The sequence below is a fragment of the Equus przewalskii genome, chromosome 6 (assembly GCF_037783145.1).
Source record: "Equus przewalskii isolate Varuska chromosome 6, EquPr2, whole genome shotgun sequence".
Lineage (NCBI taxonomy): Eukaryota > Metazoa > Chordata > Mammalia > Perissodactyla > Equidae > Equus > Equus przewalskii.
Genome location: NC_091836.1, coordinates 2,419,167 through 2,445,126, shown reverse-complemented (window position 1 = coordinate 2,445,126; position 25,960 = coordinate 2,419,167). Strand labels below are relative to the sequence as shown.

The following is a 25,960-nucleotide window of genomic DNA, read 5'->3' as shown; positions in this document are numbered from 1 at the left end:
GAGCATCCCCGGTGAGCGGCTTGCTTCTCTTCCCATTTTACAGACCAGGAAACTGAGGCTCAGAGAGGTCGTGTGGCTGGCCAGAGGTCACACAGCGAATATCAACGAGATAAAGGCTCCACGCTGGAGCCCGCCCGTTGCTTTTCGTGGTGCCCAGTACCAGCACCCAGCCCGGAAACAACAATGATGACGTTAATAATAGTAACAAAGCCCCCTCCGATGGCTGACGTGCGGACCACGTGCCAGCCGCGGTTTGGAGCGCCTCACGGCATTGGGACCACCTTGCCCTGCACAGAGGGCGTCAGGGGACGTGCTGTGGTTGTGCCCATTTCGCAGACGTGCAAAGAGGCACAGAGAGGTCAGGCGACGGGCCTGAGGCGCACAGCCCGGCTGCCGGGTCCCCAAGCAGGAGCTGCGGGCCGGGCTCAAGACGCACCGCCCCCCCCCCACCCAGGGAGGCGCCGAGTGCCAGGCGGGCGGCGCGAGTGTGGGCGCCCAGCCCCAGAGGGTCCTGTGCCCGCGGCCTGGAGCCCGCGCGGCCGGCTGCCCGGGCTGGGCCCTTCCCAACGGCGGGGCCGGCCAAGCAGGACTGGCCGCCTCCAAGGGGCCGCCGGCTGCCCAGCCCGGGGTGGCCGCAGGGCGCGGGGCCCAGCCAGGCACGGTCCCCTCAGCCACCGCCTGGCCCCGCCTGGCCCGGCCAGCGAGGGCTGCCCGCATCCGTGCTGTCGTGGGTGGGGAAACTGAGGCACGGGCCCGCTCCCGTGCCACTACGGCAGCCTCAGTGACTATTCCCACAACAACCCCGACGGCACTGACGCTCCAGAGGGGACGTGACCTCGGAGGCTGCAGGGCTGGGATGGGGACTCGGGCGTCGGACCCCAGAGGCCAGTGACTCCCGCACGCCCGACCCCGTGACCCTGAATAAAATAACCCCCGGACTTTCGCCGCCCCCCCCCTCGGTTTTCCTCGTCTGTGAAATGGGTACGTCACCGTCCCAGCCCTGTGGCTCCTGCCCTGTCACCGATGTCGTGTCCGCTGGGACCCACAGAGCGCCGCGTGTGCGGCCGTCGTAGGGGTTTCAAATAACAGTAATAATAGCGACGTGACGGACATCACCTTGGCGGGTCTGGAGGCCTCCTCCCGCCCGGAGCACGGCCCCTCTGTTGTCTCCCGCCACCTCCTGGCCACCTGGTCAGGCCTGGGCGATGCTCACGCCCGCTTGAAAGAGGAGAAAACGGAGGCTCAGAACAGTTGAGCGACTTGCCTGAGGTCGCACAGCATGGACTTCCTGGCTTTGGGGTGTGGCAGGAGGGAGGGTTTCTCTGATGGGGATTCGGGCCGCTTCTGACCTGAGGGGGCAGCGGGGGTGCGGGGTACCGGGGTTGCAGCCGGTGGGGGGCGCGGGGGCCGCAGAAGGAGCTGGCGCCAACACGGCCAAGCGCCGCTGTCTGCCAAGGAGCCGGGTTATTTTTAGATAAGTGGGGGGAGGGGAGGCGCTGCGGGGAAGGGAGCCCCCAAGCGAGGCGGGTGGGCGGGGGTGCTGCCACGGTCGAGGGATCCCCCTCAGCCCCCTCTCTGGGCCCCCAGGCCTTGGAGGGCAGAGGCCGAGGGCTCAAGGACTCGTCTCTCTGGGCCTCAGTTTCCCCATCTGTAAAGCGGGCATAGCGACAGCTCCTACCTCAAGGGGTTAAGCAGGATTCAGTGTTACCCTCACTGCACGGGCGGGGAAACTGAGGCTGAGTTCTCGCCGCATGCCAGCACGTAGGAGTACGGGCACCCTGGGGACCCTCGCTGGCGCCTGCAGGTGCCGGGTTGAATGTCCAGACGCCCTGGGGCAGCAACCGAGGGAGGGGGCCCGGCCGACCCCCGGGGCCTGCGGGTTCGGGGACCCCCGCTCCACGGCACTGGCCCAGCCTCCTGGGGGGGGGGGCGGTCCCTGCAGTGTCACCATGTGGTCCTCCCTCTCTTTGCAGACGCGGAGCAGAGCGGCAGCCCCCGGGCGGGCATGGGCTCCGACCAGGAGGACAGCAAGCCCATCACGCTGGGTGAGTGTGGGGCCCCGGCCCCTCGATTTGGGGACCGTTGTCCGATCACCCCGCCCCGTGGGAGCGGGACCCTCGCGAGTGTAATGGATTCGTCCCTCGCAGCCATGCTGGGGGGCGGGCGCCGCTGTGGTTCCATTGTGCAGAAGGGGAAACTGAGGTTCAGAGAGGTTCGGGGGCGCCCGGGGAGCTGGGCGTGGAGCCCACGGGCCTGAGCTGCCCGCGTCTGGGCTCCGGGGGGCTCACCCTACGGGGAGGCCCCAGACGGCCCGCGGTTCCTGGATGAGGGACAGAGGAGGACGGGCAGGTTCTGGGGGGACAGTGGGGGAACTGGGAGTGGAGCCTGAAGACCCGTCCTCGCCCCCCGTCTGTCCTCCCCAAAGTGGTCAGACGGCACCCGGGAGCCCCTGAGTCGGGCCTGCCCTCCTCCACTCACAGCCCTCCAGGCTCCCCTCCCCCTGGGGAGAAGCCCGAGTTCTCTCTCCCCCTCGCTCCCTCTGCTCCAGCCGCACAGGCCTCCTCGCTGTTCCTCCAACACGCCAGGCCCAGTCCTGCCCCAGGACCTTTGCACGGGCTGTGCCCTCTGCCTGGACAGCTAACTGCCCTCCCTCTCCAGATGACCCAGGTCTCAGCTCACGGTCCCCCCTCTCAGAGCCATCTTCCCCGAGCTCCCCCAGCTCAAGCAGCCTCAGCTGCTATTGATGGGCGCCCTCTGTTTTATTTCCCCCGGAGGAAGTTGGTGATGGCATATGTGTTCGCCCCGTTGCTTAGCGATTCTGTCTGCGTTTGCTTCTCTCTCCTAATGGAACGTCACCTCCTCGAGGGCCGACGTTTTCATCCGTGTTGCTCACCCCTGTGCCCTTGGTGCCTGGAACAGGACCTGGTACACAGGAGGCGCTCAATAAGTATTCGCAGCACGAAAGAAAGGAGAGAGGGACAGATGAAGCAGAGGGGAGGAGAGAAACTCCAGGGAGGGTATTTCAGGGACCAGGAAGGAAAGAAGAGATGGAAGGAACAGTGGGTGGGGAGGGCCGGCTCGGGGTGGCCGGATGGTTCCAGAAGGTTCACAGGGCGGGCCGCTTCTCACTGGCCCTGTGTGACCCCGAGGCCTCCCTGGCCTCCCGCTGTCCCCAGGCGCCTCCCTCCCGGCCAGATGTTCAGGGTCGGGGGGGGTGGGCTGGCCTGCTCCCGGGGGAGCTCGGGCCACTGCAGGGGTCACTTCCTCCGGCCGTCCACCCGCCAGGGAGTCCCCGGGTCTGGAGTGCGCGCTCCGCACAACAGGAAGCCCCGGAGGGAGGGTGCGGGGCTGCTGACACCAGCTGGCCAGCTGGGGCGGCAGGAAACGGCCACGGCCACTTCCCCTGGACACCAGGGGCCACCGCCCTGTCCGCAGGGATGTCCGGGCGCCAGCCTCCCAGCGTGGCCCCAGGGCGGACAGTAAGTGCTCAATAAACGGGGCGCGCACAGCTTGTCGCCCGGGAGGCCGGGGTGGCCGGGGTTCCCAGACCGGCCAGCCGTGGCTTGGGTCTGGGACAGTGGCCTGGGAGCCGGTCCCCGCGGTCCCTGCTGCCCCCTGGGGGCCCAAAGGAGAACTGCTCCCCGCCCCCACCCCCGCCTCCACCAGGACCCTGGGCCCGCCTCCTCTGTGCCCCGTCGCCGGCTCCTGTGCTCCCGCCCTGTTGGCCTCCAGCGCGCTGGGTGCCTTCCAGCCCCGGGGACTTTGCACGGGCCGTTCTCGCCGCCGGGAACATCATGGCCCTCGGGGAGGGGGCGAAACCCCGCGCTGAGCAGCATCCTGCTGACCGCAGCCTCCACGCAGGCTCGGTTCCCGGTGCTTCCCGCGTGGCACCGCGTGTGCGCCTCGCTCGGCCCGACCGTGAGGTGGTGGGGAAATGTCACCCTCTCGGCGAGGCCCTCTGGGAGCCCTTTGTGTGAAATGGGTCCCTCCTCCCCGCCCCCGCAGCTCCCCCACCCCACCTGCCTCGACCTCTGTTTGACTTTATAATCCTTTCCCACGTTTTTTATTGTGGTAAAACGTACAAGATAGAAGATGCATCCTTTTACCCATATTAAAATGTACAATGCAGTGTTATGCACTGTCACCTGTGTCTAGTTCCAGAACATTCCATCATCCCAAAAAGAAACCCCGTCCCCATTGGCATCACCCCCACCCCCTCCCCAGCCCCTGGCCCCTACAAGCCCACTCCCTGTCTGTGGATCGGCCTGTTCTGGACGTTTCCCGTCCATGGGGTCACACGCCGTGTGTCCTTCTGTGTCTGCTTCTCTCCCTGAGCGTCGTGTGTGCAGGTCCGTCCACATGCGGCTGTGTCAGGGCCTCGCTCGTCTTCACGGCTGCGTAATATTCCAGCGTGTGGCTGGACCACATTTTGTGTGTCCATCGTCCACCAGTGGCCAGTGGGTGGGTCCAGCCTGGGCTGTGGTGAATGTGCTGCCATGAATGTGGGAGCACAGGCTTTTCACTTACTGAGCTCCGTGCCCTCCGCCCAGGCTGCACCGGGGCCCAGGAGGGCAGCCACTCCCGTGGTTCTCGTTCCCGGCGAGCTTCTTGACGACATGGGTCCTGCCTGTGAGGGCGCCACGGCCGGGACAGGCCTGCTCCGAGCTGTCCGAGGTTGGCCTGGGCTCCCACCCTGCTGGAGCCAACCTCAGTTTCCAAATCCGTGAAATGGGTTCAAACCACCCCAGTGGGCAGAGGAGGGTCCCTCTTCCTTTGACGTTAGGCAGGAGGGGCTCTGGGGACCTGGGGGTTTTGACTGCGGCCCGTGGACCCTCCAGGCGGCCGGTGGTTCTGAGCCCCCGCTGTCCGCCAGGCGCTGGGCAGAGACACCCCTGCCGGTGGCCCGGAGCTCCCAGCCTGGAGGGAGAAGGATGTGGAACCGTCGCGTCGCAGGGGCGATAAATGATGCAAGGGGGGCAAGCGGCCGCCTAGGAATCCAGCTTCGCATGTCACAACCACCCACACGATGGGGACACGGTCCCCACCTTCTAGATTACAGAGCGTCGAGGCTCGGGGAGGGGAAGCGGCTTGCCCAAGATGCCAGGCCGAGTGGGCGCCCGAGCCGGGCTTTGAACCCGGGTCCAGCCTCCACTGGCGTGCCCCGGATGAAGGCGAGGCTGGATAAGAGGCCTCCCCGGGGGAGGGGACACTGGCTGGGGCTGCAGCGAGGACGACGGGGGAGGGGCTCAGGAAGGTCGGCTCTGGTGGGGTTGGGGGGGGGTGGAGGGACACCCCCAGCGGGCTGGAGGGGCTCAGCTGGCCGTGCTGCTGCCGTGGGGACGGAGGAGGGGACCTGCCGGGGAGCCTGGGCGGCCCCGGTGGTGGGGGGACGAGGAGGGAAACGGACCCGACTCCGCAGCCGCCCGCTGACCCCCCGCTTTCTCCCTGTTCCAGACACGACTGACTTCCAGGAAAGCTTCGTCACCTCCGGCGTGTTCAGTGTCACCGAGCTCATCCAAGTGTCCCGGAGTGAGTGTCCCCGCCCACCCTGCGCTGGGACCGGAGGCGGGAGGGGCTTCGGGAGGGAAAGGGTCCCAGGGGGAGGGGAGGGGCTTGGGGAAGAGGAAGTAGCCGCCCCCCCCCAACACTCCCCCTTGTCCCCTGCAGCCACCCTCTGTCACAGAGCCAGGCTTCCTAGGAAGGGCGGCCTCCAGGCCCCTCCCAGAGCCCAAGGTCAGGGTGACAAGTTCCTCCCCAGGAAACAGACTCCAAAGGCTAAGTGGAGGATTTGGAGAACCTTCCGCCAGCATCCCTCCTTCCTGGGGCCTCCCCCCGCCCCCCCAGAGGGCCCCACCCCGCACCCACCATGCTTCCTGTCCCCTTCCCTTCCCTATGGATCTGCTGGGGACCCTCTGCCCTCCCCCTGACACCCCCGTTTGAACCCCACCCCAGGGAGCTCTGGGCGCTGTCCCGCCTTATCCCTGAGCACCACCCTCTCTGTGCAGATCAGCAGAGCCTGGCTTCTGGGGGAGCCGGGAAGAGCTGGGCTCCGGTTCTGGCTACGCTTCTGCCTCACAGGGTGACCTTGGCCTCTCTGGACGGTCTCGGGCTTCTGATCCGTAGAATAAGCCCACTTTTGGCCAAATTAGGAACCAGCCCGGGTTTGCAAAAGGGGTTCCCCTTTGGACAAATGGCCCCCAGACGGCTCTCCCCACCCCTCCAGGGTAAATTGCTCCCTCCCTCATTCTCCTCTCTGTCGCCCCCTGCAGCACCCGTGGTGACTGGAACAGGACCCAACTTCTCCCTGGGGGAGCTGCAGGGGCACCTGGCCTACGACCTGAATCCAGCCAGCACCGGCATGAGAAGAACGCTACCCAGCACTTCCTCCAGTGGGTACGTGCCCCGGTCCACATCTCCATCTGGGGCATTTCACGACCGCTCGCCCACCTCCATCTGGCCCCACTTGGTTCATTCCTTTCCCTGGAATGCCTTTTTTCACGGTCCACTTGGGCAACTCCTACTCATCCTTCAAAACCCAGCCCTGAGTGCCCTGACACCCACTCAGGGTTCCCACTGCCTGGTGTCCACGGGCCCAGCCCTTGAGACTGCACGAGGATGCAGACACCCGGTTCTTGCTGAGACAGGCCGTGTGCTGTGACCTGATCACCCTGCGTTGGCCTCAGTTTCCTCATCTGTAAAATGGGATCAGAATCCCACGGGGTTGTTCTCAGGATTACAGTGGTCAGCCAGGCCTTTGGGGCTCGGGTGTCCACCCTGCTAGTTTGCCCTGTGACCTCGGCCGGCTCCCTCCCTGCCTCTGGCCCCACGTGTCCCATCCAGGCAACTGGCAGGATGGCACAGGTGTTAACTGAGAACCGGCTCTCCCACAACGTCTCTCGCGATAGCACCCGCCTCGCCCCGCCCCCTCGGGACCGGAAGTCCCAAAGCCCGCCCCGCCCCCGCCCGCCCGCCCCCCTCCGCGTCTCCGTGGTAACCGGCGTGCGTTCTTCCTCCCTCGCGCCTTAGGAGCAAGCGGCACAAATCGGGCTCGATGGAGGAAGACGTGGACACGAGCCCCGGCGGCGATTACTACACCTCGCCCAGCTCTCCCACGAGTAGCAGCCGCAACTGGACAGAGGATATGGAAGGAGGTAGGGCTGGCGGCGGGGGCGGAGCCGGCCTTCCGGTCGTTCGGGGGGTGGGGGTGGGGGAAACCGCGGCGGGGACTACGTATCCCGGCAGGCACCGCGCGGGCGCCGGGGAGCGGGAAGCAGGCCCGGAGCCGCGGGGCCTCCTGGGAATTGTAGTAGTGAGGGCTGCGCGCGCCTGAGAGGCAAGTCCGGATTCGCGATCCCGGAGCTCTTGGGTTCCGCTCGGGCGGGGGAGGGCGGAGACTACCCGTCGGCCGGCTTTCCTGCCCTCTTCCTTTTAGGGCGTCATCTCTGTGGGGTTCCTGACTCAGTAGCGATTCTGATCGACAGGGGGCTTCTTCCTGGGGTCCGACGTAGACTGTCCTCTATAGGGTCCCCGCCAGAGGGTCCCGGGATGTAGGGTCCCTTTTCACTGGGGTCCTCCCTGAGGGAGTTTCCTTTTTGCGAGCATCTCGTCCCCATGGGACCTTCCTCCGTGGGATTCCAGATGTCCCATCACAGTGGCCTCTGCCGGGGACACTTTGTCCTGCTGCTCTTACAGGGTCCCCTCCAGGGCGTCTTCTGGGGTTCCCATTCTGTAGGGTCGGCCGTCCCATACCCAGCTCATCAGCATCCTTTGTCCACTTACCGCCCCCCAAGGGCCTTCTCCAAGATGTCCCTTCCCCGGATCCCCGTCTCCACCGCGGTCCTGCCCCCCAGCGGGCCGGTGCCCGTGACTTTGGGGAACCGTGTGACCCCGGAAGGGTGCCCCGCGTCCCTCGGATTCTTGGTGGGGTCTGTGCCCCACAGTTTAGGAGCATCTGTCCGTCCCGTCTCCCTTTTTGAGGGTTCGCCCTAGGGCCTCACGTGGGATGTGAGGTCCACCAGCCCTTATGGCTTCCGGGGACGCCGCCCCTCGGGGCCTCAGTTTCCCTATCTGTAGGATGGAGACATTGGTACCTGCAGCACCCACCTCGTAGGGTTGTCACAGGGACTAAGTGAGTTAGTACATTCGATGTCCCTAAAGCAGGCCTGGCACATACTAAGCACCCCATAAACCTTAGGGTTTGTTTTTTCTTCCCTCCTCATCGCTGTTACCACAGGGTCTCCTTCCTTATAAAGATCTGTCTATACAGTGTGCCCCACCCACAGGATTCTTGAAAAGCAGTATAACGTTACAATCAAGAGGGCAGCGTCAGGCCCGGGAGAGACCTGGGTTCGAATCCCAGCTCTGCCGTTGACTCACTGGGTGGGCTATGTAACCTAGGGTGGGTGACTCGACTTCTCTGAGCCTCGGTTCCCTTGTCTCCAAAATGGGAGTGATAAGTCACTCTTCTTTCGGGGTAGTAGAAGGAGGAAATGACAGAATGAGCACAGAGTGACGGAATGGCACATGTGTGCCCAGGAAGGAAGAGAAAGTTTGCTTTTGGTTTTTTTTGAGGAAGATTAGCCCTGAGCTGACATCTGCCGCCAATCCTCCTCTTTTTTGCTCAGGAAGACTGGCCCTGAGCTCACATCCGTGTCCATCTTCCTCTACTTTATATGCGGGACGCCTCCCACAGCATGGCTTGCCAAGCGGTGCCATGTCCACACCCGGGATCCAAACCAGGGAACCCCGGGCCGCTGAGAAGCAGAATGTGTGCACTTAACCGCTGTGCCACCGGGCTGGCCCCAAAGAGAGTTTGTTGTTGGTCGTGTCTTTATAAAACTCTCATCTCTTTGAGTCGGTCTGTAACACATCTGATTGTGACACTTGAGGTCCCAGGTGTGGTCTCCCAGAGCAGGCACCGTCTCTGTTTGTTAGGCTCTGATTTATTGGTCAAAGTGTCTCTGTGGTTCTTTGTCGGATTTGTCTCCAGAACTTGTCCAGCAGAACTTGGGGGATGGTTCACGTTTGCCTGGTCATTTATGGATGGGGGACAGAAAGCAGCTGTCGGGAACGCTGCAGCTGAAGGGCCCATGTGCCCCCAAAGTGTGTCCTGTTGAGAGTGGAAGGTGCCCCGTGTGGGGCCACTGCAGTCCCCAGAGGAAAAATGATAGCCTTAAGCCTTGGATTAGAAAGAAGGAAAGGCCAGGAGTAGCGAACCCAGCTTCCAGTTCAAGAGGTTCAAGAAGGGAAAACTGATTTATACAGGAAGGAAATGTGAGAGGCCCCAGGGCTGGGTCTGACCTTCCTGCCCTGAGAATGAAGCGGCTGCAACCAGGGAGGACAAGGAGGAAGCCCTCCCGGGCCCCAGTGTGAGGTGGGGAGTCACAGAGCTGGAAGGGAGTGTCAGAGGGGGTCTGTCCCCCTCCAGCTTGCACTTGGTTACCTCAGGTGACGGCAAACTCACTCCCTCCTATGGGTTTCATCCTCAGGGTGAGCCCATACTGTGTGCCTGTCCCTGCCTTCCAGGGCTCACAGCCTAGTGGGGGAGACGGACTTGGATCTCCTCTTCTCCATGCTTCTCCCCCTCCTCCCCACTCTACTCCCCCTCCTCCCCCTGCCTCCTGCCTCCTCCTCCTCCTCCTCCCCCTCCTCTACCTCCCCCTCTCCCTTCCTCCTCCCCCTCCTCCCTCATCCCCTCCTCCTCCCCCTCCTCTCCCTCCCCCTCCTCCTCCTGCTCCTGGCTTCCTCCAGCTTCCTGTCTAGACAGCTACCAATTAGTTGCTCATTAAGAGGCTTAAGCTGATTACGCCCCTCCCCCTGTTCCTCTGCGGTGGCCGCCACGGGAAGCACTCAGTGGACTGTGTGTCTGGGAGGGGCAGAGGCCTGGGGTGGGGTCCACGGCAGCCCCACCCAGGCAAGAGCTCCCCCAGCTGCACCTCTCGGCCCCACACACCAGCCTCCAGGTCTCTGCCTGTCCTGTTCCTGGCCAGAAGCGCCCTTTCTCCCCTGCCACCTCCTCCGGAGGCCTTCCCTGACTACATCCCCCCTGCCCCCGCCCCGTGGGGCAGGAAAAGGCACCTTCTGCTCAGGTCCCAGAGTGCTTTGCTCTCGCTGCCTCTGTGGCCCTCTCGCAGGGGACACAGCCCCCCCAAGGGAATTATAATACGGGGTGAAGCTGGCAGCTCCCATCTTGCTCCTCTGTCACCCGGGGGTCTTCCCCCGTCTCTTCCTGGACTCAGGGGCCGGCGGGGGGTGAGGGGGATTGAGTCCAGGCTGCCCCACATCTTAGTCCTGTGGCCTGGGGCAAGTGACTTCCCCCATCAGGGCTCAGTCTCCACGTCTGTGAAGTGAGGGGACCCCTGTAACTGCTGAGTGGGACGTCGTGGGGGTGACGTGAGAGCAGACTCCCACTCACAGAGGGTCCTCACTCAGGTCTGTTCTGCCCCCAGGGGACACCGGGCCATGTCTGGGGATGTCTGTGGTTGTCACAGCTCCTGGCATCCAGTGGGTGGGGCCAGGGATGCTGCTCGACCCCCATAGCACCCAGAACAGCCCCCCAGGGAGTGACCCGGCCCCAATGTCACAGCACCAAGGGGGATCCTGGGCACGTTGGCTAACACGCAGAGGATGCTCGGAGGCGGGCTGTGTGCTCGGGGCCTCCCGCCCGCCCGGGCCCCAGGGGTGGTTCTCTCCCAGCCTCCCGCCTGTCTCAGCTCCCGAGGCCCAGTTTGGCCACCAGGTCTGGGACATCCAGGCGGCCAGCAGGGTGTCTCAGGGTGGCCCAGCTTCCAGGCCCAGCTGGCAGAGGCCCAGGCAGCATTCCCCTCCTCCCGACGGGCCGGGGACAGTGTGAGTTCCAGGTCACCCTTCCCACCTAGCGTGGGGCTGTCCCGGGTGCCAGTCCCTGGGGGACTACCTGCCCCATCCCAGCGACAGGCACTCACACGCAGCATCACGCATGCTCAGAGCTGTCGAGGGCAGAGGTTTGTAACAGCAGAAGCCGATGGCAGCCCGAGTGACTGTCTGTGTGTCCCTCTGTGCAGTGGCTCCCGGTCCCCCACCGCGGGCTGCTGGGGGAGGGAGAGGCAGGGCCAGGGGTCCTGGGAGTGGAGCCCGTGACCCTCCGGTTCCCCCCACTACAGGCATCTCATCCCCGGTGAAGAAGACAGAGATGGACAAGTCGCCTTTCAACAGCCCGTCTCCCCAGGACTCGCCTCGCCTCTCCAGCTTCACCCAGCACCACCGGCCCGTCATCGCCGTGCACAGCGGTGAGCCCCACGGGCCCGGGCGGGGGGCGGCGTGGCCCCTATGGCCAGGGAAGTCCCACTGGCTGTGTGACCACAAGTCCTATTGCGACAGCCGGGCGAGAAAGCCTGGAGGTGCCTCGGTGCAGAGTACCCGGGCCTGGCCAGTCTCTTTGGGCCTCAGTTTCCCCTTCTACACAAAGAGGAGGGGCAGCCCGGGGCTTGTCCCTCAGTCTCCTCCCCTTTTGTCACACTAAAGAGACCCACAGACAGACCTCGGGGTCACAGAAGGAGGTAGACACCCCTGACATGTGGCTGGACACACACGAGGACACACATGGGCCACACATGGTATGGGGACGCTCCTGGACATGTAGACACATTCCCAGCAGACAGATAGACTCCACCCACCGCAGGGTGTGAGCCGAGCTGGTCAGAGGGCACCTGGCCCGCTGTTGGCTCGGCTGTCAGTCGGGCTCATAAGTGTCCCCTCCCGGGGCCATCCTTGGGACTGAGTGAGTGAAATCGCGGTGAGAGCTGGACCACCGCCTGGTACCATTGTGAGGATGGTCCCAACTCAGTTCCTCACAAGGGCAGATACGCGCACGGGGACCAGGCGGAAATCCAGACAGTGCAGCCAGTCAGACCAGGAGCCAGCGAACCAGGCCCCTGGTACCTGTGCTTGTCAATAAAGTTTTATTGGCACACGGCCCATGCCAATCGTTGACATGTCGCCTGTGGCAGCTCTCAGGCCACGAGGCGGAGTGAGTGGCTGCAGCAGAGACCCCGTGGCCCCCACAGCCCCAAATATTTACCATCTTGTCAGGGGTGGAAGAGAGAGAACGAGAGAGAGTGACCAGAAATGGACATAGGGCTTCTTTTGGTGGGGAGGGGGCAGGGGAGAATGTTCTAGAATTACAGAGCGAGTGTATTCAGTCACTGAGTTGTTTAGAAAAATAAAAAAGCAAACAGCACACTGGAGTATTACGCAGCTGTGAAAAGGAGCAAGGCCCTGACATGGCCGCAGATGGATGGACCTGAAACGTCCAGAACAGGCAGATCCACAGAGAGCCGGCTCGTGGGGGCCAGGGGCTGGGCAGGGGGCGGGGGTGATGCTGATGGGGACACCGTTTCTCCCCAGGATGATGAGAACGTTCTTTGAGAGCTCATAGTGATGGTTGCACAGCTCTGTGAACGCACCAAAAACCAGTGACTCGTACACCGTCAAAAGACGAATTTTGTAGGATGCAAATTAGATCTTAATTTATAAAAAATAGCGACCACCCGGCGCTTTACGCAAAAAGCTAGCTGAGGCCCAAGTGAGGTCTAGACTCGAACCCTGGGCCAGCCGCCTGCTTGCTGTGTGGCCTGGGACTGGGGTGTGAACCTCGGGCAGCCATCGTGTTATGCTCTGTTCAAATAGACAAGGAAACAACCAGGCAGGGGCCCCGGGCCCGTGGGGCTGTGCTGGAGGTCCCGTGTGCGGGCATGTGGTGACCCCAGGGCCTGGCCCGTGCGGGCTGCTGGGCCTGCTGGCGTTTGTGGGACGCGCCCCCAAACCCTGTGACGCGGAGCCGAGCGGCCAGCGCGACCGCCCCGGTGACCGGCTTCCCGCCCCCGCAGGGATCGCCCGGAGCCCGCACCCGTCCTCGGCCCTGCACTTCCCCACGACCTCCATTCTGCCCCAGACGGCCTCCAGCTACTTCCCGCACACGGCCATCCGCTACCCGCCGCACCTCAACCCCCAGGACCCGCTCAAAGATCTCGTCTCGCTGGCCTGCGACCCGGCCAGCCAGCAGCCTGGACCGGTGAGTCTGGGGGCCCCGGCGCGTCGCAGGTGGCCCCCCCACCCCCCGAAACGGGCAGCCTTTGCCTCAAACGGTGGTGTTTTCGTGGACGACGAGGGTCCCGGTGCCTCGTCGGAAGTTTCCAGATGTTAGAGCTAGGGCTGCGGCTCGGGCGGCTTTTGCCACACTCCCTCAGTGCTCAGAGCCGTCGGGGTTCTGGAACCGCCAGCAGGTGGTTGATGAGGATGTCCCAGTGGTGCCCGAGGCGCGTGGACGGGCCCCGTGAGGTCGAGGGGCGTTGGCATCGCGTGCAAAGAGGGAGACGGGGTACATGGTGGCTCAAGACGGAGAGGAAGGCGGTGTGGGCCCAGGATGCTGGAGGCCCACGGGCAGCCGCCATCCCCGCCACCCTTGTCCTGGTGGCCCCAGCCTGGCCACGGCCCCCAGGCCCCCCGGCCACCTTAACCGCCTGTCTCTCTGTTCCCCCCAGTTAAATGGAAGTGGTCAGCTCAAACTGTCCAGTCACTGCCTTCCCGCCCAGATGCTGGCCCCCCCGCCCCCCGGGCTGCCGCGGCTGGCGCTCCCCCCCGCCGCCAAACCCACCTCCGAGGGAGGATGCGCATCGCCGACCTCGCCCTGTAAGCACTCGGGAAGCGGTGCCCGCGGCCGGGCGGGCGTCCCCGAGGGCCCCTCCCCTCCCAGCCGGCCGTGCGCCCGGGCGAGTTCGGTGGGTCCCCACAGAGAGGCCCAGGGCCGCGTGGTCAGGTCCCTGCGGGGCCAAGGCAGCCTCGGGGGGCGGCAGGACGAGTCTGGGGTCTGCTCCCTGCTCGCCAAGGGGCCTGGCGCCCCCGTGCCCACCCTGGGCCTCAGAGCCCTCCCCTCACCCCAGCCGCTGGCGGGAGTTGGAGATCTCAAACTGGCAGCCCGAGGGCCAGCCCCAGACCCCGGGTGCCTTTTGTTCATGGAAAACGAGAATCTGTCATTGTTTTAAAATCGGAACATTTCTCATAAAAGTTCCAGAGTTCTGGATTCTGGGAAAGAAATGGCCTCTACAGGCCTGGTTCCTGCCAGTGACCCGGGCTGGGCCGCGCCTGTAGACGGGACGGTCCCTGTCTGCTCCCCGACCCCAGGAGGCCACTTGGCCTTCTAGAACTTTCCACCCTCTGGATGTGGTCCAGGTGGTAGCTTGGTGGAAGGCCCTGGCTTGGTATCCTCACCTTCTAGAACTTTCCACCGTTTTGATTTAGCTCCGGGTTACACTCGCTGGCCCCTCGTGCACCCCAGTCAGCTGGGAAGCAGCTCTCGGCTCCCCATCCTGGGGTCCACCCCGTCGGCGGGGGCTGTGCCCCCAGCCTCTCCCTGGACCCATGAGCAGGCTTGGGGGAGCTGTCCACACTCTGCTGGGCCACCGAGCCCCCCGTCCTTCCGGTGCCCAGCACCCAGGGTGTCCGCTGCCTCGAAGGCCGAGCTGCCGGGGCGGGGTCCTGGCAGAGGGTCTCAGAGCCCGCGACCTCTCGCCATCTCAGTCTGCCCCTCGCCCCCCAGTGAGACTCCCCCCAGCTGCTCCATTTGGGCCCCATCACCCCTCCCCATGTGCATCCCCCTGACCCCCCCCACCCCCCCGCCGCCCTTCTCCCCCGGCGTCCACTGCCTGCCAAGCCCAGGGGCAGCTTCCCGCTATCTGAACGCCAGACACAGTGCCGGGCGCTGGGCTGAAATCCTGTGTGACCTCAGGCAGATGTCCTTCCCTCTCTGAGCCTCAGAACTCTCAGCCGCAAAATGGGACCGTCATGGCACCCAACTCGCGGGCAGCAGGGAGCAAGTCGGGGAACTCGATGCGGAGTGGGGGGAATGTGGAGCGTGACATTGGGCGCACAGTGGAGTCAGGATGTGGTGCCGACTGTCACGTGCCTCCCTACTTTCTTATCTGTGAAATAGGACATAAGCGTGTCGGGCTGCGTTGAGGCCACGGAGGGTTCAGTGGGCTCACGCCTGGTGCCCGGTGTACAGGAGGCGCTTAATAGATGCGGCCTCAACGCGGATTTCTTCTTCTCCTCCTGCACCGGGCTCGTGGCTGCCGCTCCTGCCTGCTTCCCCCGCAGCCGCCCCCGTCACCCCCGCCCGGCCGGCCGAGAACCCTCGGGGACCCTCCCGAGGACCCCCAGCCTGTCCCAGGCCCGGCCCCCCGGCGGCCCCAGTCGTGAATTATTCACTCACGGACAAAGCGTAATCGCCGGGCTTTGGACATAAATAAGTAAACGTCGCTATAAATATCGCATCACCGAACCGGCCCTCCGCTCCCTCCGGGAGGGCAATGAATAAGTAAAGCGCCTCCATAATTCATGGGCCAGGACGCGGCTGGGCGCGGTGGACCGGGCGGGAGCGCCCTGAATAATTCACGTGGCTTCTGCATCCTGCATCTCTCGGCGGGACCCCTGGCCCGCGCCCGTGGGCTCCCCGAGTGCCGAGACTGGCCAGGGGAGGGCAGCCAGCTCGGAGGCGCCGGGCGCTGGGCACGGAGGCCCGGCTGTGTGACCCTGGGCAGCGGCCGCCCTCTCTGGGCGCCCCCGCGCGCGGCCCTCTCCGCTAATGGGCTCTCGGTCTCTCTCCTCCTCGCAGCCTACTCTACGCCCGGCACGTCCCCTGCAAACCGTTCCTTTGTGGGATTAGGACCAAGGGATCCAGCGGGCATGTATCAGGCACAGGTAGGGGCCGTGAGGCCGGCTGGCGGGGGGGGGCGGCGGGAGGGCGCGCAGGGAGAGGCCACCCCGCAGCCGCGCCCCCAGCACGGCGGCCACTGAGCGTGGCAGGAGGCCAGCCTCCCGTCCCCTCCCAGGGCCTCGAGCCCACGCCTGGGGATGCGGCAGAGCTGCGTGGGGCCGGGGTTGTCACCAGCCCGGGCCCATTGTGCAGACGGGACCACTGAGGCCCGAGGAGGCGAGGGGATTTCCCCAGGATCACCCAGCGAGGCAGCCCCAGCTTCCAGCCCCCCAGCCTTTGTCCCTTCCGTGCCGCCGGCCAGAGGGAGCACAAGGGAGGAGGGCAGGGAGTGGCAGAGGATTCTGGGATGCTAGGACAGGTGGGGAAACTGAGGCAGCCTAGGCGAACGTGTGGGCTCCCACCCTCCCCCCCCAGGCTCCAGCCTGCCAGGTGGGGAAGGGCTGGCAGAGGCGGAGTTGGCGTTACTACTGCTGAGTGGGCGCCAGGGTGGGGGAGCGAGGCAGCCTAGGACCAGACAAGGAGGCTCAGAGAGGAGGAGCGAGTTGCCTGAATCTGCACAGCAGTGGCAGGCAGAGCCTCGGTGGCTCTCAGTGGCCTCACCCTCTCTGCCCATGTGTCCCCAGCACCGGCCCTTGGGTCAAGGTCCACATCTGGATTGGCAGACAGTGCCCGCGGGTGATGGCTGGACCCCCAAGCCCCCTCACTGGCGAGGGCAGTGCCTTCCAAGGTCCAGATGTGCAGGGAAGCCAGCTGGGGGCTCCCCAGCTTCTCCCAATCACCGGAACCTCAGAGCACGGGCATTTATGGGGTCCCTTGGGGCTACGTTCCGAGTCTCCCGCCCCCGTGGAGGGTCCCCTACAGCAGAGTCCCGGGTGGGTTCAGGGAGGAAGTCCCCTGTTCTCAGCTGAGCCCAGAATCAGCCAAGCGGACCAGGCCCAAGGAACCTCCTGCCGCAGCCTGGCTCCCTGGGGACCCTCCGATGCTGGCCGGGTGGCTGCTGGTGGCTCAAGGGGGCCAAAGTGTGTGGGGAGGACCCGGCCGTCCCCTCCCTCCCTGCCCAGGCCTCAGCAGGGGGTGCTGGGGTCAAGAGACCAGGTCCTGCTTTAAACCACTCTGAACTTTGGTCTCTTCTTCTAGCCTTGGGTGCTTCCCAGGGAGTCTGTGAAGGGCCTGAAGCTTAGGGGACCAGTTTCATCCGGAAAGGGCACCAAAGGGCCAAGGTCGCCCCACACCCCCTCTCATGCCCCAAATATTAAGCATTCTGCCTTTCAGAGCTCCGGCCGAGATCCAGATGGGGGGAGGGGGGTCATTTTGCCAGGGTCACCCAGCGAGCTGGGGCAGCCCCAGGACTCCCCGCTTTGGGTTTTGGGTCTCCCACGGCCCCCCTCTCTAAATCCTGGCGTGGATGCCCCTGCCCAGCAGTACTCAGGGGACCAGGCCTCTCCCCTCCCCCACATCCGTCTCCTTCATTATCAGCCTGGGGCGAGGCGGGGTGGGGGGGGGCGGCGACCCCGAGCCGACCTCCTGGAAGGGGAGGAAAACCGAGGCAGGCACGGGCAGCACCTTTGGTTCTCTATGTTTCTCATCATCCCTCTCCACCAGCAGCCGGCCAGGGACCCAGGGAGGGTGGGACAGGGCTGGCAGTGGAGGAACTGGGGGAGGGGGCATCCGGGGCTCTGCCTGGGCGAGGAGGGGGCGGGGCATGGAGCCCCCTGGCGTAGGCTGGCCGGGCAGAGAAGCGTGAGAGTGTCCACGCAGGGGGCTCGGCACCGACCAAGGCTGGGAGTGGTGGAGAAACAGCTGGAACGGGGAAGGCCTCAACTGTGGGGCCACGGGGAGCCACGGAAGGGTTTAGGGTGGGGGGGGCACAGCCTGGTCTGGGAAGTGCAAAGAATTCTCTGGGGCTGGTGTTGGGGGGCAGGGAAGGGAGGTGGCAGATTGGCAAGAGGCTCCCAAGGGAGCCCGGCTGCGGGGAGGCGAGGCTCCCAATCTGGGTGAACGGGGAGGGCGGTTCTGGGGGAGGACGCCGCTGGCCCTGCACAGGCCCGACCATGGGTCTCGGACTGAGGGCGTCCCAGTCCTCGGGTGGGGTCAGGCACCCCAAGACCCGCAGACCCTGAACGGAGGGAAGCGGGGAGGAGGAAGCCCGGAGCCCCTGCCCCCTCCCAGAGCCCCTGCGCAAAGGGCTCAGCTCGCTCTCGCTCACTCGCTCGCTAGGAGGCCTCTGCTTCTGGCCAGTCAGCACTTCTGCCTCCGCCTCCTTTATTCCTGGTGGTTTGCCTTCCTCCGCCCCTCCTCCAGCTGCAGCCGCTTCTCTCCCTCCCCACGGGCCCTTCCATCTCCTGCCTCCCCCGTCAGTGCCCCTCCCCAGTCAATATCCCCTCCCCTGATCAATATCCCTTGATCAATCCCCTCCCCTGATCAATAGCCCCCATCAATATCCCCTCCCCTGATCAGTATCCCCTCCCCTGATCAATAGCCCCCATCAATATCCCCTCCCCATCAGTATCCCCTCCCCTGATCAATATCCCCGATCAATATCCCCTCCCCATCAGTATCCCCTCCCCTGATCAGTGTCCCCTCCCCTGATCAATGGCGGTTGGTCTCCCCCTGGTGGGTTACCTACCGTCTCCATCCCCGCCCCTCAGTCCTGAGCCGACTGTCACTGGCCCCCCGACCCCGAGTGAGGCTGCTGGGCTCTGACGCCCTCGTCCTCCCCCATGTGGTGGGGTGTCGTGTGTCCCTGTCCCCCCCACCCCGGCTGAGTATCTTGCACCCACACTTTCAGCAGATGAGTAAACGGGGGCCAGAGGGGTTAAGCCACATGCCCAGAGCCGCCCTGGGCTCCAGCCAGGCCAGGAGCTACCAGAGCCCGGACCCCACCCCCGGCACCGCGCTGCCTTGGTCTCCCCCTCAGCCAAGGGGGGTGTGTGGAGCTGAGGGTGCCCCCCGGTTCCTGGGGCTGGAGCTGGGGAGGAGGAAGGGAGGAAGGGCTGAGGGGTGGCCGGCCACCGCGGGGAGGGTCACGCCCAGAGTCTGTCTGGTTGCCAACGGAAACCAGACATGAGGTAATGGCCAAGATGAACTTGAACTTGGCTGGAGGTGGGGGGCTGGGAGCACAGTGCCAGGTCGATGGGATGGCCCAGCGGCTGGCTGCGGGGCAGCGTGGCGGGAGGGGGCGTGATCGATGTTCAGTAGGGGTGGGGGTCCGTGCTCCGCCGACCTCTGTGGGGCGGGGTCCCCAGGCCCAAGGCAGGCGGGCAACTGGATGCGTTTCCAGGGGAGGGGTCTGTACAGTGGCTTCCCTCTGGGGACCAAGGCTGGAGCTGTCCCAGGCAGGCCTGGCCTCCCACCAGAGTCTAGGTGCCCCTTCTGTGAAGTGGGAGTCATGGGCTCCTCGGGGCCAAGGGTTCAGGCCTGGGCAGGGAAAAGGCGAGGCCTGGAGCCACACCAGCCTGAGTTCCGCTTTGGACACTGCCCCTCCCACGCTGGTGGACTTGGGCAAGTGACTTGACTTCTCTGAGCCCTGGTTTTCTTCACTGTGAAATGGGGGGGCGCATAGTCCCTCCTCCATGGGGCTTCTCAGGGGATCATTACGTGGGAAAATATTTTTTTTAAACAAGAAAAGGAAACCACTCTGGTCACAGCGCCTGGATGTGGTGGCGCTCCGTAATGATGCACTCGTTTCCCTCTGAGCGCTGGGGGCAGCCAGGGGCCCCGTCCCCTTCCCCATGCACACTGGGGACAGCGAGGCTCAGAGGTCGGGCTGCCAGATCCAGCAAACAAAACTATAGGACTCTCAGCTAGATGTGAATTCCAGATAAACAAAGAATTTTGAATTTTTTAAAAAGAGTATAAGTATATCCCACAAGTTTCAGGGGATATACTTAGACTAGAAGGTTTATCAGGATTCAGATTCCACTGGGCATCCCGCGTTTTATCTAGCAGCCTGCTGGGGGCAATGTCACTTGCCAGGGGACACACAGCAGGGGATGACAGGTCTGGGGTAGGGGAGACGGGTCACAGGTCACAGGGAGGTGGGGGGTCCTGGGCAGTGGGCGCAAGGTCAGTGGCCGGGCCTGACCCATCTCTTTCTCTCTCCCTTTCTCTCCCTGCGTGTCCTCATCGGCCGCCCAGTCCTGGTATCTGGGATAGGAATTCTTCGCGCGCCCTGCTCCTTGGTCCCGGGAATCCCGGGGGGCCGCCCAGCTGGCCCCCGGGCCACGTTTTTGGTGGAAAGTTAGAGTGAGCAAGAACAGACCCCGACTCCCAGCCCGGCCGAAAAGACAAAACACACAGACACTTATACACAGGAGGGAAAAAGAGAAAAAAAGGCGGAAAAAAAAAAAAAAGACCAACGGGGGGAAAAAAGAAAACTCATAAAAATAAACCCACCCAACCAAGAAGACAAGAGGTGAAGACGGCAACGCTGCAGACTCTCGGGACGCCACGGCCACCCCTCCGAGGACCAGGGGCGCCTCCCTAAGTTATTCATCTCCTCTCGCCGCCACCACCGCTGCTGCTGCTCCGGACACGGGCGCCCGCTCCCGTCTCCGCCCCGGACCAGGTGAGCGCAGCCTGGTGCCCGGGCCAGGCCCAACAGGGCAGGACACCCAGCGAGGCCACCTGTCCCCGCGCCACCACCGCCACCGCCGGGACGTCGCCGGGCCCCCCGCGATGGGGTTTGCCAAGCGGGGAGGCGGGCGCCGGGGGACGGCGAGGACCCCAGCAGCGGGCAGCAGAGGCCGCCCTGGAGGCCGGGGCGGGCAGGGAAGCCACAAGAGCAGAAGAGGGTTGTGGGGAGACCCCGGGTGTCGCCACGGGCCGAGGACGCGTGGCAGGTACCTTCTTAGGAGTGTCCGTGGTCTCGGACCTCCGTCCGCCCCGGAGCGCGCGCTCGCGGGGGTCGCCTGGGGACTTGGGGTTCGGGCCCCGGGCCTGCCCTGTTTGGGAGGAGAAGTCTATGCAATTGACCCCCAGCCCCCCGCGGCAGAGGAGGCCACCCCCCCACCCCGCCCCCGCCGGCCCGCACCCCCAGGGGAGGGACCCACGTTGCACACACTGTAAGAAATGCACTTTCCGAGGAAGGGGCTGGGGGGCTGCGTGGAGAGGGGGCGCCGTCTGGGGTCTCCATGCGCCGCGCCCTGGGAGGGAGGACCCCCCACTTAGGTTCCTGCAGGTGGGAGGTGAGAGCGAGTGGTTTAAGTGCCTGATTCCCACCACCCGCCCCCCCCTTGGTCCAGCCGGGATGCGAGTGGCCGCGGGCATCTGCCACCCTCCCCTCCCCCGCAGCCCGGCCACCTCCAGTCGCTGATCCCTCATTGCTACTCCCCCCTCAGAGCTAGAGAGATGGGACCCCCGCCCTGTGGGCCCAAGGGGCAGAGCCGGGCGCCCCCCCAGCGTCCTGCCTGCGGGGGTGCGGGGTGGGGTGTGCGGGAGCCGGCGTGCACCCCGCGCCTCCCCTGCCAGTGCCTTACATCCTGGAGCCACACCCTCCCTGGTGCGTCCCAGCCCAAAGGGGGACCACGGTTTGCACTTTCGTCCCCCTTCCCCCCGAGAAATGGGGCAAAGGAGAGAAGACAGCCGGGGGCGGCCACACGAGCCCGGACGGGGTGGGGTCCTGGCTGGGGGGGGGGTCATCGGCGCCTCGGGGGGGCCCCCTGCGGCCGTGTAGGGGACCTGCTATCTGCTAAGCATTTTCCGTTGAGCCGCTCCAAAAAACACTAAGCCGGGGACACCGGGGGCCCCCACCCCGGTTCCCCAGCCCCATCCGCACTTCCACCCCTGGGGGGGTCTGGGAGGGGGTGTCCGGTGTTCTAGGGTCACCCCTCCCGGCCCATCCGTCTGAGCCCCACCTGGCCTCCTCCACGCCTGGCGCTGGGGAACACGTTCCCCCCTCCACGACCCCCACCCCCGGGCCTGGGCCAAAGCCATTGCCCTGGGCAGGGCCCCTCCTCATCTGCCCCCGGCCTGGCCCTCCTCTCCCTCTCTGGTCCCCCGGGACGGGGCCTGGCCAGCCTCCTCTCACCTCCCCAGAAACCGGACTTTCTCCCAGACCAGCCAGAGGGGCTGGACGACCCCACTCGATCTTAAAGAGAAAGACCCAAGACCCTCTCCCCCCCCACGCCCCCCCCCCCGCCCTCCCCGAGGGCTTCCGGGACCTCAGGTCCGTCCGTCTGTCTGTCTCCAGCGGCCCCTCCACTGGGGGGGCCGCTGGGGACCAAAGCATGGGCCGCTCTCCGGGAGGGCAGGCCGGGAACCCTAGGGTGCGGGTCGGCTGGGGAGGACAGGGGGCGCCCGGCAGCCCCCCTCCCTCGGTGCATGGTGCTTAGTGAGGACTCGTGCCTGGCTCCTGACGTCAGCCCGCGCGGCTGACCCTGCATGGCAAATGACCCCTGGCTCCCGTCCCCTCCTCGCCCTGCCCCCCTAGCCCTCCACCACTCCCCCATCCTCTTTAAAAAAAAAAAAAGATACAAAAAAAAAAACCTTAAAAAAATTCCGTGTTTCCTAATTTGCACGAAAATTTCTACCACATAATGTGCCTTGCCTTCCGAAAAATAAGTATTATTACCTTGAAACAATATCAGCGCACACAGGTAGCTGCATGCCCTGCTCGTGTAGTCAAAAAAAAAAAAAAAAAAGACAAAACAATGACATGAAATAAAAAGTAAAAATGGAAGAGGGATGTATTTCTATTTGTAAAAAAAGAAAAAAAAGGATTTAAAAAAAAAAATCTCACGCTACAAAAGCGAACCACAACAACAATCGCCCGTGGTCCACCCCGCCCCCACCCGCCCCCCCAGCTCCGGCTCCCGCTGCATTGGGGGTGCTCCCTGGTGCTCTGCCACCCCCGGGCTCCCAAGGGGTCATTTCTGAATGCCCTGCCCACAGCAGCGGACAGACCTCAGGGGTGTGCCCTGGCCCCGGGCCACCGGCCAGCCCCCCAGACGCCACGCATGCACGCATGACCCCAGGCGGTCCTCCCACTGTGGGGTGGCCGCCCTGCCCACAGCCAGACCCCCATCCCACCTCTCATGCAGGCTGGCGTCCCCCTGGCTCAGGGTCAAATTGCTGTCCCACCCCCAAAGACGTCCCCTCTCTGCCCCCCTTCTTGCCAAAGCACCCACTGGTCCCCCGTCCTCCCCGGAGACCGGCCATGGGTGGCCGGTCCCTTCTTCCCGCCCCCTCTTTGCCCCCACCACCCGGTTCTGCGTCTTCCAGCTGTGACTATGGAGGGTCTCTGGTCTGAAACAGAAAAACAAAAACCAAACCCGATATATATATGCAATATTTGTCTGTCTGTCCCTGTACGTCTAGGTCAGCCGTTGAGGGGCCCCGGGGATGGGGCCGGCCGGGGGACACCGCATCACAGGCCTGGGTCCGCGTGGCTGGCCCGTGCTGTTGTCTTCTCCTCGATTTTCTTTTTTCGGGCTCTCCTATCTTTATCTTTGTTTCTTTTTTTTTTCTTTCATTCTCATTTTCTTTGCCTTTAAGACTCGACCAAAGCTGAGACAGTGGCGGACGGTTAGCGGGGTGTCCGGCGGGGAGGACCAAAGGGCTGGGTTCCCCAACCTCAGGCCGCCCCCCCTGGCCACTTCCGGCCCCCACCTGGGCCCCTCGAGCATCTCCCGTGGGGGACGCACCAGGCAGCCGGTCCCCGTTCATTCGCCCCCGAAGTCAGAGTTGAGAACCGTCCCCAGAGCAGGTGGGGCCTTGCACACAGGCCCCCGCTTTCACCCGCCATCACGTGTTATCCAATGTTTTCTTCCAAAAAGATTCATCAGGGAGCCCCAGGGGACCGAGGAACAGCGCAGACCTCGGCCTCACGGCCTAGGGCCACGCGGGTCAGTTTCCAAGTGGCCGATTGCTGGTTTTTCTCCCCGTCCCGCCCCCGGGAAGTGGGGAGCAGCCGGTGGCAGAGGGGTTCCTCCAGGGCCCCCTCCCCGAGGGCTCTGCGGGGACCATCTTGTCCGTCACGGCCCGCCCCCCATCGCAGGTCCTTCCCAGGAAGTGTGTTCTTGTGGGGTTGGTTGTTTTTTCCCAGGGTCCCCCGCAGGGCGGAATTCCCAGGCCCCTCGCAGCAGGCAAAATAAGGCGGAGACCCCATAACCCCGACCCAGCTCCGCAGTTTGGGCTGGGGACCCAGAGTGGGGCTGGGGGACACGGCGTTGGCTGGTTGGCTTGTTCGTTGCACGTGTATGAAACTGACATCTCCTCCAACCCCATCCCCTGCCAAGCTGGCGTCACCCACCCGCCCATCGTCCGTCCCCACCCTCGCCAAGCCCCCCAGCCTGACCCCAGCCCACGCTGGGGAATAACAGAGAGGCCCCCACGTATATGCAGGTAGCCCCTGGCCCTCTCGGATGAGCGCCCGGGACCAGGGCGGACAGGGAGTGTGGAGGGCAAGGTGGCCCGGCCCCATCTGACGGCCGGGGGCCCCCTGGCCCAGCCCCGAGCTAGACAATCAGACCCGAAAGGAACCCCAAGGGAGACTCGGGGGGCTGGCACGGCTCCCCAGGCGGCGGACAGCTGCAGCGTCAGCATCCTCTCCCTGCTCCAGAACCTTCTCTCTGTCCCCAGAGGCAGCCGCGGTCCAGGCCTTCCAGAAGAGACAGCACCCAGGACCCCCCCACCCTCCTGCCCGCCCCCCGGCTTCTCCGACGGTACTTGGACCTGCAGTGTAGGGCTATACTATACAGATATATATATAATTTTGGAATTATTTCTTGTGATATAGGTGATCCCGTGGCTACTTTTTCTTTGGGTCTGGATTCTCTTTCAGACTGATTTTGACTCTTCTCTTTGGAGGGTGTCGAGAGAGAAGCCATCCTCCCATCCTCCCATCCTCCCTTCCTTCCCCGTTTCTGCCCCCTGGACGGCCGCAGCCTCCCCCCCCAAGCCGGCCCGAGGCATCTCAGAGGTGCGGGGTCCGAGCTGGCCCCCTCCCCGGGCGAGGCGGGGAGACAGACCCAAAGCCACCCCAGCAGGACTTGTTGCCAGAGATACCAAAACAGACTTCCCGAGCAGTGCCTCACACGTCTGCTGGCGTCGCTTTGGGGTCCCCCTCCCTGCCCCCCGGGACCCCAGCCTCAGGAAAGACCAGACGGGATCCAGCAGGAGTGGGCTCCGGGAGAGGAAGGAAGGGCCCCCCCCCCCGAGCTGCCACCCTCCCCACGGCCCCCCGTCCACACCTCCGGGCTAGGAGGGGACCCACCGGACAGGGGTCGGGAGCTGCCCGGCCCCCTCCACTTGGGGACCCCCAAAGCCCACTCTCAAAATGCACCAACACCCCATCTTCCCTTCTTGGGTCCCAGCCAGGCCCCCCGAAACCAAAGTCCCTTCAAGTCTGGGGGTCCTGGCCCTGCCCCCAGCCTCCTTCCTTCCTACCCCCAGGACCCCACGTGGGGGACGGACGAACAGAGCATCCGAGGGACAGAACGCCCGGCCTGGGGGCCCCGGGGAGAGGCAGAGAGACCCACCCTCTGAATTCAGTCTTTCTTTCTTTTTTCTTTTTTTCTTTTCTTTTCTTTTTTTTCTTTCTTTCTTGTTTTTTGGCGGTGTTGCCGTTCATTTTCTTTTCCCTCCGAGATATTTTTTGAGGTCCCCCCCCCATTTTGTATTTTACTGATATTACCAGGATAGTTTACCGTTTCTCGCTTTCCGCTTGCAGCACACACACCGGATCTCACACACACACACACGCACACACACACACACACACACACACACACATGCGCACACGCGCTCATGAACCCGTCAGGAGAAGGTGTGGCCTGGGGCTCTGCCCTCCCCCTCCCCCGCCTCCCCGATGACCTGGGGACCGGATGGGGGACGACGGGGACCCCTGGGCAGACCCGGGCCGGCCTCTCCCCCGCCCGCCCCGCCCGGCCCCGCGCATCTACTCCGATCAATCGTAACCTTGTAGCCTACGCAGTCATTTCGGTTCTCGCGGACGCGCCTCCCCAGTACCATTTACAGAAGGTGACTCTGGCTGTTATTATTTTGTTTTGTTTGTTTCCCTATGCAAAAAAAAAAAAAAAGAAAAAGAAAATGGAAAAAAAAAGGGGGGGTTCATAAAAGATTCAATAAAAGGCAAAAAAAAAAGAAAAAATGTATAAAAATTAAACAAGCTATGCTTCGACTCTTTCTGGCTGTCTCGGGTGGTCCTTTCTGTGCTCAGCTGGGCTGTTCTGTGTCCCGGCCAAAGGG

General features: G+C 64.2%; 1 protein-coding gene across 11 annotated transcripts in view; it reads left to right on the top strand.

Moving 5' to 3' along the window:
* Window positions 1–22,425, top strand: part of NFIC (nuclear factor I C) — a 54,368-nt gene extending 31,943 nt beyond the window's left edge. For 3 of the 11 annotated variants that reach the window (XM_070622532.1, XM_070622530.1, XM_070622534.1), the window contains exons 3-11: window positions 1,974–2,045; window positions 5,455–5,529; window positions 6,270–6,393; window positions 7,027–7,151; window positions 11,142–11,267; window positions 12,867–13,051; window positions 13,521–13,668; window positions 15,650–15,735; window positions 19,889–22,425. In XM_070622532.1, the coding sequence (XP_070478633.1) occupies window positions 1,974–2,045; window positions 5,455–5,529; window positions 6,270–6,393; window positions 7,027–7,151; window positions 11,142–11,267; window positions 12,867–13,051; window positions 13,521–13,668; window positions 15,650–15,735; window positions 19,889–19,906 (959 nt within the window). In that variant the 3' untranslated portion in view covers window positions 19,907–22,425. The remainder of the gene's footprint in view (window positions 1–1,973; window positions 2,046–5,454; window positions 5,530–6,269; window positions 6,394–7,026; window positions 7,152–11,141; window positions 11,268–12,866; window positions 13,052–13,520; window positions 13,669–15,649; window positions 15,736–19,888) is intronic. The other 8 variants (XM_070622536.1, XM_070622535.1, XM_070622540.1 and 5 more) reach the window with 3 other exon arrangements.
* Window positions 22,426–25,960: the final 3,535 nt, after the last annotated feature.